The sequence below is a fragment of the Panthera uncia genome, chromosome B4 (genome assembly GCF_023721935.1).
Source record: "Panthera uncia isolate 11264 chromosome B4, Puncia_PCG_1.0, whole genome shotgun sequence".
Taxonomy (NCBI): Eukaryota; Metazoa; Chordata; class Mammalia; order Carnivora; family Felidae; genus Panthera; species Panthera uncia.
The window spans coordinates 108,127,156-108,145,354 of record NC_064809.1 but is presented as its reverse complement, the minus strand read 5'-3'; the positions used below and the strand labels follow the sequence as shown (position 1 = coordinate 108,145,354).

General features: G+C 41.2%; 1 protein-coding gene across 1 annotated transcript in view; it reads left to right on the top strand.

The window, feature by feature from the left end:
* The first annotated feature begins 4,978 nt into the window (after nt 1-4,978).
* Nucleotides 4,979-18,199, top strand: part of KITLG (KIT ligand) — an 81,362-nt gene continuing 68,141 nt past the window's right edge. The window contains exon 1 of the mRNA XM_049626058.1: nt 4,979-5,193. Within this exon, the coding sequence (XP_049482015.1) occupies nt 5,179-5,193 (15 nt within the window). The 5' untranslated portion in view covers nt 4,979-5,178. The remainder of the gene's footprint in view (nt 5,194-18,199) is intronic.

Below are 18,199 nucleotides of genomic sequence, written 5' to 3'. Positions count from 1 at the left end.
GATGCTTTTCATCATTTTTAGGGCTGGTAAAATCATACACCTAGAAGGATAAAGGAGGATTTACATTTTTGTAGCTTGGCAACTCCACAGGAAAGAGTTGATCTTTTCAATTAACTTTAGCAGCTAAGTCTCACAGTGGATTCTGATTGGTCCACCTGAGGCGATGTATCCCAACCTCACCAATCTGGGGATTGGACAGGCCTGGGTCATAAACTCACCCCTACAGTGGGGTTGCAGATGAGGGAAACAGAGCCTGTGAATTACAATCCATACTGAAAGACATGGAATCCATGTGAATTCTACAAAAGAAAGTAGGGTGCTGGTAGCAGAAGAGGAATAGCAAGGTGTGCTGGGCAGATAAAACATGCTTACCATAGTCCACATGCCTGGATTAGATCAATGCTTTTTCTACTTACTGATTGAGGGACCTTTTAAGAAACTACTTTATCTTGTTGTCCTCAGTTTCCTTATTTATCAAATCGAAAAATTATCTCCCTTACATGGTTGTTGTGAGAAGTTAGTGACATAGTATAAGCTAAGAGCTTGGCACAGTCCCTGCCTCAAGCCTGGCATCAGCAACTTAATTAGAACAGAGATTCACTATGTTCTGCTCACTATACTTGACACTGAAGATAAAAAAATGAGTGAGGACAGTCATAGTCGGTGACTTTAATCAAATAATCATACAGACAGATGTTAAACTGCAGCTACTTTGTAAGTGCTACAGAAGAGAAGGAATTCACACTTGAGTTTATAATAAAAGCAGAGCTGACTAAATCAGAAGTTAAGGAAAGCCTGCCTAAGGAAGAGAATATAGAGGATATTGAATTGAGATCTAATGAGAATGAAAAGTTATTTAGGCAAAGAGGAAAGGGTTGAGCAAAGCGATGCAAGTGGAGTCTAAAGGAAGGAGATATGCAGAGGCTCTGAAAGGGTAAGGAACTATGAGGAACAGAGAGAAGGCCCTTGCCTCTGGAGCAGGGGAGCACAAAATGAATGGACTTTGGAGAGGTAGCAAGGGGCCAAACCCTGGAAACCATGAAGTCTTTGCTAAGGTATGTACTGCTTTATCCCAAGAGCAATGGAAAGTCACCAAAGAGTTTTCAGCAGAGGAAGTTGCATGATCAAAGAACAATTCTAATCCTTCTCCATTTCCACCTCCCCCAAAGATGGGAATGGATGGAAACCCTCTGGTCCAGCCTGGTCAAACAAAGAGATTTTAGTTTGGGGTGCCATTTTTGTAAAGAAAGGTACTGAAAATAACATGTGTGTCTAACACAGGGCAGTCACAAAATGGTGAATGAACAAGAGATGTTTTACACGCATGAGACAAGATTTACAAGACTTACTTGCTAAATGAAAGTTGTTTCTTAACAACAAGTGTTAAGCTCAAAACCAAAAACTGTTTCCAGCAATTAATCAGAAACAGCATGATGGACAAAGTAGCAGTGAAAGAATGCAAGCATAGATGAGATCATCATGGAGAGACTTTCTTCCCAAAGTACCGAAGTTGAACTCCCTGAACCCTGTAATGGGAAGCTACTATTTCCACAAGAAAATATTCCCCATGTCTCCTTTTCCACTTGAAGCATAGCCCTGCCTCTTGTTCACTTTTAAGTAGCTCCTAGTTTTCTTCTGCTAAGGGACTGGATACTGGCCTGTGTCTCCTCCAAAGGCCTACCTTAAAGGAAGACCTCCATCTTTCTGGCCCACTTTGGACTACCTCATGAGCTTGATGGAGAATCTTCAAATTTTATATGAGCTCTTCCTAATCTCTTTGAGATATGCTTTTTTATTCTCTTGACCTGATTTCAAATAACATGATTCTACAGCAAAACTGTGATGCAGCAATATGAAGGAAACAAAAAATACAGTTATGGATAAGAAAGTCAGTGACGATATTAATGTAGCTAGGGCCATTGATTGGGCTGTGCAGGTGGGAGGAGGAGACAGAATGGAGAGGGAAAAGAAGGGAAGGAGGGAGGGAGAGAGCGGGTGAGAGTGTACACTATAGGAGATGAATGTATTGAGTACTGAGATGAATGACTTAGTTGAATAATAAAAAAAAAATTGACCTGAATTTCTGAGAGTTTTACCCCCTGGGTTCCTTAAACCTGGTCTAATTTATTAGCCTTTCCTTCCTATTGATTTCATAAAATTAATATGGTTAGATTGATGTTTACTGAGCTTTTGTAATTCTACCAACTTCATGATTTTTGTCACAAACACCCTCCTTTAGTACTAGTTATTATTTATTTAATATTATACATTAAACTGTCTTTAAATTGACCCTTCACATTTTTTTACTAAGAAACTACTTAGGGTCATCTGATGTGATATATATGTGTATTATATATATACACATTTAAAATGTATACATTTTGATTCATACTCCTCTGATAAAATAAAAATACTAATCTGTGTACCATCCTGGGAACCTTTACAGTTATGCATGTTACACTGTTATATGATTTGAGACAAGGTCATATAGCCTGCAGCACAATCTGAAACAACCTTGCTCATACTCCTTTCCATTAGAGTATAATAATACATTTCAGGAGTGTAGATCCTTTAGACATAATATATATGCAAGTGTTTGGAAGATTTTTTGGCATAGCAAAATTACCCCGAAGGGCTGGTTGTGTTAAGATTGGGATTACCAGGGAGGAGTCAACAATTAAATGATTGTCTAGTACTGTCATACTTGCTTCTGTTTTCAGGCTTCTTTCCACTTCTGCTTAAAATGATTTGCAGCACTATTCTGATTGAAAGTAAAAACGGTCATTTAATACTGTGAACTTTTCTTGTGTCCTTTTTTTCAAACATTTATTTTCATAATTGTGGAGGGGTAAGTAGTCTTCTCAGTGGGAGCTCTAGCCTCCTGGAGCAAAGCACTTGCTGAAGGCTGCATAATGACATACGAAGTTCACATTTCCAAGTCCCCAGAGTCCTTTGCCATTAAGTGAATGCAGTAGTCAGAATAATGACCCCCCCAAAGATGTCAAATCCTAATTCCTGGAACGTGTGCATATGTTATGTTACATGGCAAAGGGGAATTAACATTGCAAAGAGTATTAATGTTGTTAATCAGCTAACTTTAAAATAGGAAGATTTTCCTAGAGTATTCTGGTGGACATAATGTAAGCACAAGGTCTTTGGAAGTAGGAGAGTCCAAAGGGAAAGTCAGAGTGGTTTGATGTGAAAACTCAACTCACCTTTACCGATGAAGATGAAGGAGGCTATGAGCCAAAGGATGTGGACAGCTTCTAGAAGCCAAAAAAGGCAAGACAAGGGATTCTCCCCTAGAGCTTCTGTAAGGAATGCAGCATTGCCAACACTTAGCCCAGTGGAATCCATCTTGGACTTCTGACCTTAAATGTGTAAGATAATAAATTTGTGTTGCTTCAAGCCATTAAACTTGTGGTTGTTACAGCATCCATAGAAAACCAACACAGTGAGCCTCAACTTTTTTAAAAATTTTGTTTAATGTTTATTTATTTTTGAGAGAGAGAGAGACAGAATGTGAGTGGGGAGGGCAGAGAGCAAGGGAGACAGAATCTGAAGCAGGCTCCAGGCTGTCAGCACAGAGCCAGACATAGGGCTTGAACTTACAAACTACGAAATCGTGACCTGAGCCAAAGTCAGATCTTAACCAACGGAGCCACCCAGGCACCCTGTGAGCTTCAACTTTTACCTAGTTTCTTGATCTCTAATGGTTATAAGTTTGGCATATTCATTTTTTAACAAAAGTACACTGAACTAATTAATGCAAATTTGGAATCCTCTCATTAAAATACCTAATTCCTAAATTTATACATTATTCTTGTTCCAAAAAACTGTTGGTGTTATGTCTGGTTATCATTTTCTTTTAAAAAATTAATAAAATGCTTTTTAATGGTCTCCAGTTATAAGAACAAATATAGAAGGGTTTTGGAGAGGCAATAAAATATTTGTTCTAAGTATTTTTTTTAAAGGCTATATAGCCAGAAGGCTCTGGATTCCAATTAACCTGTACAATTTACTAGATGTGGTTTGGGAAAATTGACCTAAGCCTCTGTTTCATCACCTATAAAATGGGAATAAAAATGACAGGACCTACACAATAGGTTTGAGAAAAGATTTAACAAGATAATCTACAAAAAGTCCTTAGCATGGCACCCGGTATATAATTAAGTGCATTACATAATGGTGTTAGCTATTATCACTGTTTTTGCATTATTTTTCCTACTTCAAAACTTTCCCTAACAGCTTTCAAAAAGTACAGCTTTTCAAACACTTGCTATTAGAGACCCGCACATTTAATAATCTATCCCTTCTCTTTTAATGTTAATTTATTTTCTTATGTTTATTTTTTGATTTCTAAAGAAACAACAGCAAACCATCCTGAAAATAGCATCTCCCTTAGCAATACTTAACCCTGAGTCAACAAATTTTTTTTAATTATAAATATTCATTCATTCACTGAAGAAATTGTTAAAGCAAATAGAAGGTAAGACAATGGCCTGCTACAGATCCCAATTAAGCTTTTTTTTAAATTTCCCTAAGGCGGGGCGGGGAGGGGGGTGAATTCTTTGCTAGGCACCCAGCGAACTCCTCTCGAACCGCCTGTGTAAAAGGGGGGCCTCCCAGCTCTCTCCAGCGCGCGTCTATCCCCAGGCGGTGCCAGGTGAGCCCCGGCGGAGCAGAGAGGCCGAGCTGGGACTCGCCGCGCCAGGCACGCGGCGCGAGCGGCGGCTGCAGGTTAAGCTCGCGGAGGGAAGCGCCCTCGCGGCTTCCCTTTGGTGTGCGCCTGCGGCTGCCACGCCAGGGGAAGCGCCTTGCCTGTTCAACTTCGGGGGCATTCGCTGCGCTCCGGCCTCCCTCCCGGGTCTCCCCGCCGCGCCCCTGCCCCGTCTTGCTTCCCCGGGGCTCCGGAAGGGAAGGAGGCGTGTCCGGAGCAGGCGGGAGGGACCTGTATAAAAGTGCTGGCGGCGCGCCGGCCGGGGCTTCACTCGCCGCCTTGCGCCGAGACTGGGAGCGCTGCGGGAAAGCACCGGCCGGGGAGAGGGCGCTGCGCTCGGGCTACCCAATGCGTGGACTATCTGCAGCCGCTGCTCGTGCAATATGCTGGAGCTCCAGAACATCTAAACGGAGTCGCCATACCGCTGCCTGGACTGGATCACAGCGCTGCCTTTCCTTATGAAGAAGACACAAGTGAGTAGGGCGCGCCGGGAGCTCGCCGGGTCTCCCAGGAAATCGCGCCCGGAGCTCGCGGGAGGCCGGCTTGTCTCGGCACCGGCTGTCGGGGCGAGTGGGGCTCTGCCCGCCGCACGAGCCAGGAGGGTGCGAGGGAGGCGGGCGTGGCGTGCGCGTCCGAGCGGCTGTGGCCGGGTGAGCCAGAGAGAGGAGGAGTGGGAGCGATGAGAGAGAGCCGGTGTCAAGTTTGGAGCCGCAGCCGTTAAGTTTGGAGCTGTCAGTCGGGAACCGCAGTTCCTGTAAAATGGAAGGATCTGCTCTTTGGCCGGAGAGGGTTTTGTTTTTTGTTTTTTGTTTTTTGTTTTTTTAAGTTATCACGAGAAGGCATTTCTTTGCACGGGAGATGTTTTCCCGTGGATTCCGGGAGATTGCAAAACAGCTCCCAGCGCACCACGCTCGCTCTCGAACCCAGGTTTTTGTGCAGCCCCCCAAGTGGGCGTGGGGCTCGTGTGGACTCGGGTGCAGCCGCGGGAGCGAAGCCAACGGGAGCTCCTTAGCAGCTGCGCTCGGCGGGGCGGAGAACCTGCCCTGCCCGGCCAGCCCGGGAAACTTCGCTCTGCGAGGCGTTTGCCAGGTTTGCGGCTCTGGGTGAGTTTCCAGAGAGCCACAGATGGGGTAATACCACCACACTGCACCCACCTTCTTCCATTAAAGAGGAGAAGGGTTTTTTTTTTTTGTTGTTCGTTTGTTTTGTTTTTAATAGGCACCTCTAATGATAGTTATTGAGGTAATTCCCAGTGCTGCTCAGTTGTGCATTATACATAAACACTGTGGGTAAAGCACCGCCCAGGGGTACAATTAGACTTTTTTTTTTCCCTTGAAGCAAATATTTGACTTATCGTTTGGAAAGGACTGCCGAGGTACTCCCACCCACAGTTCGTTCTGCATTATGGTTCTTACCTCTTCTCACTTCTCCCCTTAGGAATCTATCTGCGTAACTGCCGCGAGTTGAGTAAAACTGCCCTTTCACCCCCAAGAGGATCTCTCAGAGACTGCACTATCTGAAATGTGTCCAAGGGGTGGAAGTGGTGGGGAAAAAAGGAAATTGAGAATGTGTCCACATCGTCAGTTTAGAATGAAGGCATCCGTGAGCAGAAAATGCTTTACTGAATGAGTTGCTTTGTATCCTACTTTAAATTGATATGTAGGCCTGGGAAATGTACACATTCAGAAGGAAGTAGGAAGAACTGAGCTTAGTGCACAGGTGTGGAAAGGTCGGCAGGGGGCGGGGGGAAGGGATGCTGCCTGGCAGAAAGGAGGTTTGTGCAGTCTCCAGGGCAGCCGCCCAAGACTAAGCGGAGCGCGGGTTCCTCTCGAAAGCAGGTTCATAGGCAGAGCATTGAACGCAGCCACACCTGAGATCTGCACACTGTGATGTTGAAATGCAAATGTTAAAGACTGACAACAAAAGTTATAATGTAATTATTTGACTTGTACAAGCCTTCTGCTTTGTGGAATGTAAGGGCGGTGGGGGGGGGGGGGGGGGGTGAGGACCAATTCCTTGTTATAGTAGCATCTCTTCAGGTGGATAGTAGTGGTGGGATCTGGTGGAGAAACTGTTACCTTCTAGTTCAGAAAGAAAAAAAAAAGCCTAAACTTTCCTATTTAAACAACACAGGAGACAGATCAGGTTAATGACCAACACTCCAAAGGGAGACGATGTACTATCCTGTCACTTTGAGAGTCAGTAGGATTGATGATCCTTGCACCCTTGCTTTGCAAAACAAACGTGAGCTCTGTAATCTCCTTTCTCACTTTGATTAAATGGCTGTGTAAATCGGATTACATGGAATAATTCCATTGAAAACCTGAAAGAGGTCGATCTAGGCTGAAACGCTGCGGCGTCAGTGACTCAGTGCTGCCGACCAGGGACATTTGAGAGGGCTAAATATTTTAGAAATGTGACCTGCTCCAACCAAGTTAAAGTGCAAGCCCTCTGGGGATCTTGCTGATGTTAAAGGGTTTGCAGGCAAAGGAGGGCAGTGCCCTTTGTTGAATGAAGGCATTCATTGCCAGGGATTTGATGACCTTCAAGGTTTCCTTTAAGGATACTTCTAGCAATTCCACATTCTTGCCACTAAAAAAGAAGACACTTGGAAATAGCAGGAAATCGATAAAATAATCCGTGGAAATGGGGGAGGGGAGTTAGATTCTCCTTCATATTGTTAAATTTCCTAATCCAAAAGTTGGAAGTTTTCTGTGCAACTGTATGAGGATGGAGAATAGTATAAGGAAATTAGACATTAATATGTAAGGTCATTTGTTCTGTAAGGTCATCTAATAGATGTCTAATAGATACCATAGATGTAAGGTCATCTAATGTTCTTGCCAGGGAGGAATATCTATTAATGCTTAACAGTTTAAATGATCATTTATAAAGATGGCATCTCGATACCAGAGTTCTAAGGCATATGGTTCTATATGTTTCCATTACCCAATACCTAAAATGATAACTTATTAATTGTAATAGTTTTAACTTGAATTACAAGCTCTCCAAGAATCCCAGGGACACCAGGCATTCTGGCTTTTCACTCACACCAAATAAGTGTGGAAATTCCATCAACAACCACTTGGGGTTTGATAAATTATTCTGTCATTTAGCATGTGTGATAAGACTTTAGTATTTGGAAAATAATTACACGGGCAGTAGTCCTTAGGAACAATTGTAACAAATTCAATCAGCCTATAGAAATGAATGCACTTTGCATTTTTCCTATTTCTGATTGTATTTGTGTGGTTTTTACAGTTTCTGAAGAGAATGGTGGCTCTGGCTGAGAAAGAACATCTATTTCAATGTGTAATCATTTTTTTTCAACGTAATGCTCTGTTATACTGGTATATTGAATAACAATTGTGCAGCATATTTGGTAAGACCAATTAGAAGAGTGCTGTCAGTTTAATGGGCCTGGTCCCATGTTTATCGATGTTGTACTTGTATTTTAGTTTTGAGATGGTTTGTGAGAGTTTTTATGACTGCTGTCAGTTTTAGAAATCGTAACATAGGAAAAATTCATCTTGCAAACAGTGTAGAAAGGCCATTTTAGGCACATGTTAGTTCTCTGAAAAGAAACAAATAGAATTCTTGTTAGCTTATGTTATTCCAAAAAAAATAATCCTCTTTTGTTTGTATGAAGTTTGCATCTGGGTGATAATGCAAGTTTATAGAAAATAGCATTTATGAAGAGAGCATTTTAAAATTTTGTCTTTAAAATCGCTCAATTTGGATTGCGTGCTTTGAATAATTCTAATTTAGATAGCTTTTAATTGATAGATTCTGCCAAGACTTTAAAAGTCAAGTGCTAAGTCAATTACATTTAATATAAAACAAGGAAAGAAACCATATGGAAATCTGAAGGCCTGAGCCAAACCAATTAAAATTGCTAAATTTTATGTCTAACTACTGATTTGAAGATAGCAATTGTGAGTTACATTTTTTCTTTAATGATAAGTGGTTGAAATTCTTCCATCACCATAAATAACATTGGAGAAAAAAAAAAATCCCTGCCCAAATAGCTGGTCTAAATATTGGAGGATATTTTATTGCGTGGTCCATTGAACCCCACTGCATGTGCCTTCTCCATCCATGTCTGGGGAGTGCCTCAACTATAATGGAAAGATCCTAGGATCTTGCTTTTGAAGACTTAAACTCTGATTTCTGTTTTACCACTGGTAAGACAAATGACTTTAGGCAAATGGTTAAACTTCTTAGGATTTCTGTTTTATAATCTGTATGATGATAAACTAGTTATAAAGATTCTTTTCCTGATCATTGTAAAGGGCTAAACAAAATTTTATATAGGTCTTTATCCCAGTACTGTGACTTCCTATAGTTACAGTCAGAATTTATTATCCCCCAGAAGAGAATTGCCTTGCTGGCCACTTAAAAACCAAAGAAAAACTGGCTATTGCAGCTAAATGATGCTTAGCCAACAAAGCAGACAGACGAAAATTTTATAAATTTGGATCTGTGGATTCAGTGCCTCTCATTATACATGGTTTTATTTTTATAGACTGTAATTAATACACCTCAAATAGGAATGTGTGAAGACAGAGGCTCTATGTGGCATGAGAGATGTTAATTTTTCTTTAGGCTACCTGGGTGGCTCAGTCGGTTAAGCATCCAACTTCAGCCCAGGGCATGATCTTGCAGTCTGTGAGTTCGAGCCCCGCCCGTGTTGGGCTCTGAGCTGACAGTTCAGAGCCTTGGAGCCTGCTTTAGATCCTGTGTCTCCCTCTCTGTCCCTCTTCTGCTGTGCGTTCTCTCTCTCTCCTCTCTCTTTCCCAAGAGTAAAGCCATAAACATTAAAAAAATAAAAATAAATTGTTTCTTTTAAAGGTAAACCTGAATGAGGGAATTAGAATTGAAAATAAAAATAGAAACTGGAAGTATTATTACCATATCTGATTCATATCCATATTTCACTTACTTTCTGTGTTCCCCTGGTAGGATTCTGAGAGTTTACTGTAGACTGAATATACTTGGTCAGCTTCCTATCCTTGATGTTCTTTCTTGCACTTGCTCTCCTGAGGAAGGCCATGCATTCATTTCTGCAGAATGTCTTTACCGGGCAACATGCAGTGACTTTTTTTTTTTTTTTTCCCATTATGCAAGTTTGTGAGACTTCCCCCTCCCCCTTTTCTCGATTACCTTAATGTTCCCTTTTGTAAATAAGGGTGTAAAGCATTTGGATATAAATCTGAGGAATGATCTTTTATCTTTGTTTTCTACTACATGAATCATGAGCAGCTGCAGGAGACCCTTTTTTGGTGTTTGTCACCTGCGTAGTTAGACCAATTTATAAAACAAATGGAGGGAACACTGGGATGCTTTTATAATAAATACTGTTTTCAGTTATTTTGTGTAGACTTTGTCTCATAGAAACCATTGACTATACCCTTACTAATTTGTAGATGCAACAAGATGTTTTTGCCTTTTCACTTAATTATGGGTATACTAAAAACTGTTTACAGGGGCCAGGAGATTGAGAAACTGTCATTTCATCTCTACCTATTTCCTTCTGCGCAGAAAAAAAAGGAGATGGGCGGGGGTGGTGATTTTCTTATAATTAGGCCTCATGGTTCTTTTTTTAAAATCACAATGTGTGTCATCTAAAGAAAGACTGTTCTTTATGTAGCTCTCTTTCTCTTTTGGCTACATTTTACTATGTTTCTAGGCTGCCACATTGACTTGGATATTAGGGGATAGAGTTCTCTTATTAGCCCAGATAGAAGTTGTATGGCTTTGGGAAGGTATTTTAGTCTCTTTGAACCTTGGTTTCCTCAACTGTAAAGTGAGAAAGTAGGACTAGGTGATTTGTTTTTAAGTTTATTTATTTTTATTTTTTGTTTTGAGAGGGAAAGCATGAGCATGGGAGGGGCAGAGAGGGAAAGGCTGAGAATCCCAAGGAGGCTCCACACTGTCAGTGCAGAGCAGGATATGGGGCTCAAACCCATGAACCAAGAGATGATGATCTGAGATGAAATCAAGAGTCAGAGGCTTAACCGACTAAGCCACCCAGGTGCCCAGGACTAGGTGATTTCTAAGTGCCTTCTAGTTCTAAAATTCTCTATTTCTAAGATCCTAGTAAAATAAAGGTTTGAACCACATGACTTTTGAGCTTTGATTCTGAGATTTATGTAACCATTGCTTTGGTTTGGTGTGAATACAAATTATAACCATTGGTTTATGATTATGAACTAGCCAATGGGGAGAAATGAAGGTTTAAGTATAGACTGTTCTACTTTTAGCCATTTCACCTACTACATGCAATTTCTCTATAATAATAATAATGGTATTTACACTTTTCCTGTTTTAGCAATATCCACAGTTGACGAGGTTTTTTTTTTTTTTTTTCGCTTCTAATCTTTAAATTCTCCAAGTGAAGAAGAATCCTAAGGCAAGGTCAGACAGCCAGAAGAGGTAAATTTACAAAAGGTAATGAAGGCCTCCCAGTATTTATTTGCTTCTCTTTGCTGCCTCTGCAGCCCCCCACATCTGTGTGCAGGGAGTGGAGTAGAAGGAGCATTTAGTGGGCAGAATCAGAGGAATGGGTCCAATGTTCACGCTTGTTCCACTGCCCATCACTGAATCTTAGTAGTCTTGGGCAAGTCTTGGGCAAGTCAGGGGCAAGTCATTGGCAAATCATGGGCAAGTCACGGGCAAGTCTCTGAGTGGTAGTAGTATCTGTGCATCTCACTCAGAGTTAATCCTGAGAAGATCATGAAGTGGAGACCTGTAGCTGGAGGCACTAAAGCTGGAAAAAAGAGGGAATAACCCTTTTGCCGCAGGGAAGAGACCTTTCCTGCGGATAACACATAGGACACTTGGAGTGGCAGAGTCTCTCCTTGCCCTGGCTTTTTTGCAGTTCTAATGTGGTCTCAGTTTCTGGAACACCTCTCACCTATCTCCTTTCCTTAGCTTTCCTTAAGGACTGATACTAGCTGAGAGTTGGGGCAAGCCCAGTAACAGGCAGTCGGTTTTCCTTAGCAGTCAGAAGCCATGGCTGCCTTTTTTTCTTATTGTTGGCATGAATTCTCCTATTCTTCTTGTTGACCACATTCTTAGTCAAAGGTCAGTTGGACCTCTCCTCCAGCGAGAGAATGTGGATGCCTCAGAAAATAGAGCCGAGACAATGATGGTAATGCTCTTCTCAAAACGCCCGCAGAGTCAAATGTGCTACCCATGAAAACAAAGTCAAAATTGAGTGATCCAGACAGTTAAACTAGCAGTTACCTGGATGCAGGAATTCAGTACTTGACTTTGCAGGTTGCCTTGAGGCCTTGAATACCGTGGATTAGAATATGGTCTTAACAGGGGCAGTTAGGGTGCCTTTTCTGTGTTCCTGGTGCATAGATGGCAGCTCAAAAATCCCGCAGTTGCCTTGCAAAGAATGCCTTGCTCCCATGGAAAAGGGCGTAAAGGGCGAGAGCAAGAGCAAACCCACCATCAGCTCACTTGAAAGAGCAAGCCTCCCTCTGTTTCACCTTTGAGGAAAGGGCATCCCCACTGCATAATAGGCCTCCCCTGTGGACCTGGGAGGAAAGAGCACAGCCCAGAGCAGGGCCTTGTGTTTGTCTTGTATACTATACACATGCTGTTGCTCTTTGAGGAACAGAAGTTTATCTTCTGAACAAAAGCCCTGTGGGTGCTGAGAACTTTCGCCTCTTTTTCACCTTGACATAAAATCTCTGAAGCCAATGACCTTTCCATTGAAGTGCCTTGACTAAACTCCAGGACCACAACTCCTCTCCTAATTGGCTTGTTTCTCCTTAATGCACGAATTTGAATCGTTGTAAACCAGGGCACTGATAGAAATGACAATTTAATAGTAGCTGTCTATTGTGAGGGTCTCTCTTCTGCTGAGTTTTCCACTGTTTCCTTGGGGTCCCTTTCTAAAGCCCTCCCAGGCAACTGCCTTGTGAAAACACAGATTCCTTGATTTCCAAGAAGAGTGTTGCAGAGAAAGCGGGTTGTGTTATAAAGGTCTTGAACCCCCTCCTGGGATGTGCTGTCCATACGGATTGCTCTCAAAATTTATATTCACTGCAGAACTTCAGATGGGGGGCAGGGTGGAGAGGTTTCATATGAAATGTGATTTTGAAAACCCAAGGATTGCGAAACAAACCTTGGCAGTCACACATCATTATTTATGGTTCTGTGTAAACCTGCAATTTAACGCTTCTGAAACAGTCAACACATTAGGGATTTACGTTTTTCATGACCAACTAAAACCTCCTGTGATTGCTTTAGTTGGGATCTTCTGGTGATTTTAGAAAACTGCTTTATTTATCTGGCCCTGCCCAGACATCTCTGATGTGTTCCATTATGCAGAGGCCTAACACATGTTATTCTATTGTTTGTTAGATAAATTATCACAGTACAGGGGAGTTGGCTGGTGTTTTCAGCCTCCAGGTGGTCCAAAGTGGACACCAAAATGCCAAGGATAAAAGAGGAGCTAGAAAACATTCATGAAAAATGAACAGGAGGTTATTAGCATAATGTGTTTAATATTAGATGAAATAAATTCTATGTAGAAAAGCACAGAGCTGCAAAATAGGGTTTATATAATCTTTGTCTTCACAACAATTGTAACAGGCTTGTTTTTTTCATTTTTAAAACTTTTTATTTCTTAACCCCTGCCCAGGAAAATAGTTTTTAAACTTCAGTACGTGTTTGTTTATAATGTTCCATGGCCATAGTGCTGTGTCTTAACAACATTCAGAAAGTGGGCTTTTCTTCTCCCATTTGAAACTTAGATCTTTTTTACTTCTGAACAATTCTATGCGCTTTTAAATCCCAAACTGATTTGACCATTGTTTGTACCTCTGTACAAATGTCACACATAAATGATTCATCTTGGGGGAAAATAAAAAGGAAATTTACTGTAGTTAAGTGTTAAATGTTTGACATTTAAAGGTGTAGCCATTTTAAATAGCTCCCATCATTGTTTTTTATAAAATCAAATCATCCTGATACTAAGATCATGCCAAAATGACACTTAGTAGAACACTGATCCAAGATTAATTAATTCATAGAATTTTTCTTCTGGGAGGTAGGTGCTGTTTGTTGTTGTTTTTTTTCCAAATCCCATTTCACAGATGAGGAAATTAAGATAAGGTCTTTTCTCTGCCAACTCCAAGTGTTGATTGCCAACACTAACACCCAAAGATGTTTAGCTGGCACAACCACAGTGCATTCGTGAGGCTAATTCAGTACCTCAAAGATGCATATTCTGTTATAGGAACATTGAATCCAAAAACAATTGCAATTCAGATATTAAAACAGCTGCCAGTGATACTAATTTGAACAACAAAAATTGCGTGATTCTAGTTCCCTAACCGAGTGGTTTATACTAGATGCTTAATAAATACATATCAAATGTTGTGGAATGAATAGATACCTGATTCAGGTTGTTAGGTACTGATATATTTTTAAGAATTTTTTTTTGTTTTTTTTAACAGAAGGCAAATTTTAACTACTATATTGAGTCTATTATACAAACACATGTGTTTGGTTGATGATTGGAAGGGTTACTCTGTTCACCATTTACAGCATTAATTTTCAGTATATATGCAATATAATTTACTAACCAAAACTGGAGACCATGCAAGAAAATAGAAAACATTGGATTGAGTTATAGCTCAGATGTGTTATTGGTTCTGCCACTTATTATTTATATGACTTTTAGTGTTTCTCTCTGAACTTTACTTTCCCAATCTTAAAATAACTGCCTATTATACTACTGAAGAGGTAATGATTAAGTGAGATCATGTCTAAGGGCACAGTGACTTGTACTTACTAAATAATCTTCTGATTCTCTGCTAGAATAGTGCATCACAGAACATTACAGCAAACCCACATGCTATAAGAAATAAATTCATTATTAGCAATACCTGGTTTTGGCTATAGGGCTTGAATGAATAAATGAATTACAATAATCCTTACAGATTAATTCCTTAACTGCCTTTTTTGTATACCATCTACCTTCTTTTTTTTTTTTAACGTTTTATTTATTTTTGAGACAGAGAGAGACAGAGCATGAACGGGGAGGGGCAGAGAGAGAGGGAGACACAGAATCGGAAGCAGGCACCAGACTCTGAGCCATCAGCCCAGAGCCCGAGGCGGGGCTCGAACTCACGGACCGCGAGATCGTGACCTGAGCTGAAGTCGGACGCTTAACCGACTGAGCCACCCAGGCGCCCCTATCATCTACCTTCTTTAATACTCAAGTACTCTTAGCAAATTCAGCAAAATTCCCCCCCCCCAATTTTATCTTTTACCTTTCTCCCCTTTCTTAGAAAGGAAACAGTTGTATAAATAGGCCAAAAGACAAGCTGGTTAAGAAGAGAGACAGCAGCTAATAGAATATGGAAGTAAGACTAGTTAGTAAGTTAATAGTGTTGATTATGTACCGTGGATGAGGCACCGTGCCACAAACTGCACAGGTGGATCTCATTGGATTCTTGGGGGGGGGGGGGGAATTTAAGGAGATAGTGATGTTTTTTTGTAAAAACAAGGAAACTAAAGTTCAGAGAGATTAAGAAAATTTTCCCAAGATTAAGAGGAAAAAAATACAAGTAAGTGGAAGACCTTGGTTTGCAAGACAAGCCTGTTTAATTACAAAGACTAGATTCCTCCTAACCGCTGCAGTAGAATGCACCTGTATTTTAAGTATGTATACACACATGTGGTCCAGAGGACTTGTGTGTGTGTGTGTGTGTGTGTGTGTGTGTGTGTGTGTGTGTGTAAATTATGCCTTTTAATCTAATGTGGGCAAGACTGAGAGCAGGTGGGGCTGAGTTTCTGCTTAAGTGACCTGCTGCTTTTGACCCAGGAGTATAAATAGTTGTGAAGGCCAACAGGAGCCTGGGCTTGGTCCCCAGCCTCTCCCCCCATCCCCAGCCCCCGCCCCCATCTCCTTAGCCATCAGATGCATCCCTCATCTGTTATAAGGGAGGCCCCCTTAGAAACTGTAAAAATGCCTTTTACTTACAGAATTAAGAAGTACTGCCAAATCCTTGGTGTCTTTCAAAGAAAATTGTTTTTGTTTTTGGTTTTTTGTGGGGTTTTTTTGGCAGAGGGAAATTTTAAAATATTTTAAAATTGTGTTTCAAAAACTTCTTGGAGGAACAGGGAGGCTTCAGGGATTACTTTAATCAATTTGCTCTGACCTTCTTTCGTGCTATTTTTGAAGACAGTTTTAAGTGGCTCTGATGATACTAGAAAACTATTTCATAATAATGCCCTTATGCTTATTATGTCTGGCTTTTAAAACTACCAGCCATTTAAGTTGTGACCTTTGCATTGTCATTCTTTGCCCAAGTGCAGGAGTAGTAAAAATTTATTTTCTGCATTGATGTTAGGATTGTTTAAATAAATGACAGTCACAATACCTTTATCAGCAGCATCAGTATGTAACCTAGCAGCACTTTATTGGAAATGAAAGTGTTAACTAGAAGGAATCATTTGAGTACAGGTGAAGGGAACAGAACAGGGGTGTGATGAACCAAACAGACACCAAATAGATGGCCTACTTTGGTTGGCTAAGCACATCATCTTGAGCCTCAGTTTCCCCATCTGCCAAACAAGGGGACCAATAGTGCATTTACCCAGGGTGGTAATGAAGATTACATGAAATCCACAAAAAGCCCTTAATCCAGTGCCTGGCACATTGGCAATAATACATGTTTGCTGTTATCGTGAGCATTAAAGACGTGGTAAGTTTATCAGTGTCAATGACTTCTGTCTTAAAGTGACTTTAATTGTCAGGTCTCGACTGTCAGAATGAAAGGGAGAGTTGAAGCAGTTCACCCAGATAACTCAGGCTTCAGACTCCCTTTAGTCCTGAATAATTTGATTGTTTTCATTCCCTACTTTAACAAAAACTGAAAAAGGGCTAAATGTGCATGATTTATAATCGCAAGATAGTTTACCTAGGAGCAATTACTTCTTTCTGTCATGTGCCCAAGGCCACAGAGCTAATCCGAGGTAGAGCTGCTTCACGAACCAGCCAGTTCAGAACCAGAGTCTCTATTCCTAAACTCTGTGATTGGAGCTGGAGGCACGGAGTAGGAGTCCTTCCCCTGAATTGGTGAGTGGTTTCCTACTTTTCCCCGTCCAGAAGGAGAAGTCATTTTCAGCATCAGCAGAAACACAGCCACCTGTCCAGGGAGAATGGGAAGAGCGTTTGCGTTAGAGGACCTAGGCCTTCCCTCCAGCTCTTGACTCCAGCTTGCCAAGGGATCTTATACAAGTTATTTAACTCTGCTTAACCTTTTCTTACCTGGAATTTCCTCCTCCATTTAAAAAAAATTTTTTTTTACATTTTATTTATTTTTGATAGAGAGCATAAGCAGGGGAGGGGCAGAGAGAGAGGGAGACACAGAATCCCAAGCAGGCTCCAGGCTCTGAGCTGTCAGCACAGAGCCTGACGTAGGGCTCGAACTCACAAACCGCAAGATCATGACCTGAGCTGAAGTCGGACGCTTAACCGACTGAGCCAAGCAGGTGCCCCAAATTTCCTCCTCCATAAAATAAAATAAGAATACTTAGAGGCTTTCTTCCCTTTCTTCCTCTTTCCTCCCTTTTCCTCCCTCCACCCCCCCCCCTTCTTTTCCTTGTTTCCCCCTTTTTTTTTTTTTTAACCGAGAAAGAGTATCCTATGTACCTGCTTTGTGATTGTCACTCATGGAATTACACTACTATAAAAAATAATTGTCAGGCTTAACACATATTTTCCTACTATACTGTTAAACACAAAATTATATGTTTGTGGAAAGTGCTTGACTCATTGGCCTCAAAGACACTTGAAGGAGAATGGACTTTGGGGTTAGAAGGAAGCCCAAGTCCTAGCTCTGTTACTCACCAAGACCGTGTGCATGTTGTTAACATTCTTTCTCTAGGCCTTGATGTTCTCATGTGTATAATGGGTTAATATAGGTAATAGTACACAATTGGAAGAATACGAAGATTAAATGACATAATCTATGGAAGTTGGCTGATGCGAAACCGATGTTTGATAAGTGGTATCTCTAATCTTTGGGGCTATATTTTACCAGCAAAGATAAGATCAGTATATGCCAGACTGTGTACTCTGTGGGTTTGTTCCATTTGTGTGATGGCTATAATAATTTAAAATCTGTTGTTGTTAAAAGGCAGAGGTTATGGGTGATGTGGGAAATGGGATTGTGTATGGTAATTGGAGATGAGTAAGGGGTCTGGCTCAGGATCCACATCCTCCTTTGTAACTAAGGATGCTGACATACGTCTTGGCTACCTCACAAGCTGTGTGTGTGTGTGTGTGTGTGTGTGTGTGTGTGTGTGTGTGTGAGAGAGAGAGAGAGAGAGAGAGAGAGAGAGAGAGAGAGAGAGAAGATAATTGAGCAGTGAGTGCTCTGTAGACCATGCTGTTCCACTCAGGGGTCTAGGTCATGTTATTCTAACTCTTGAGTGATTAAAAAATTC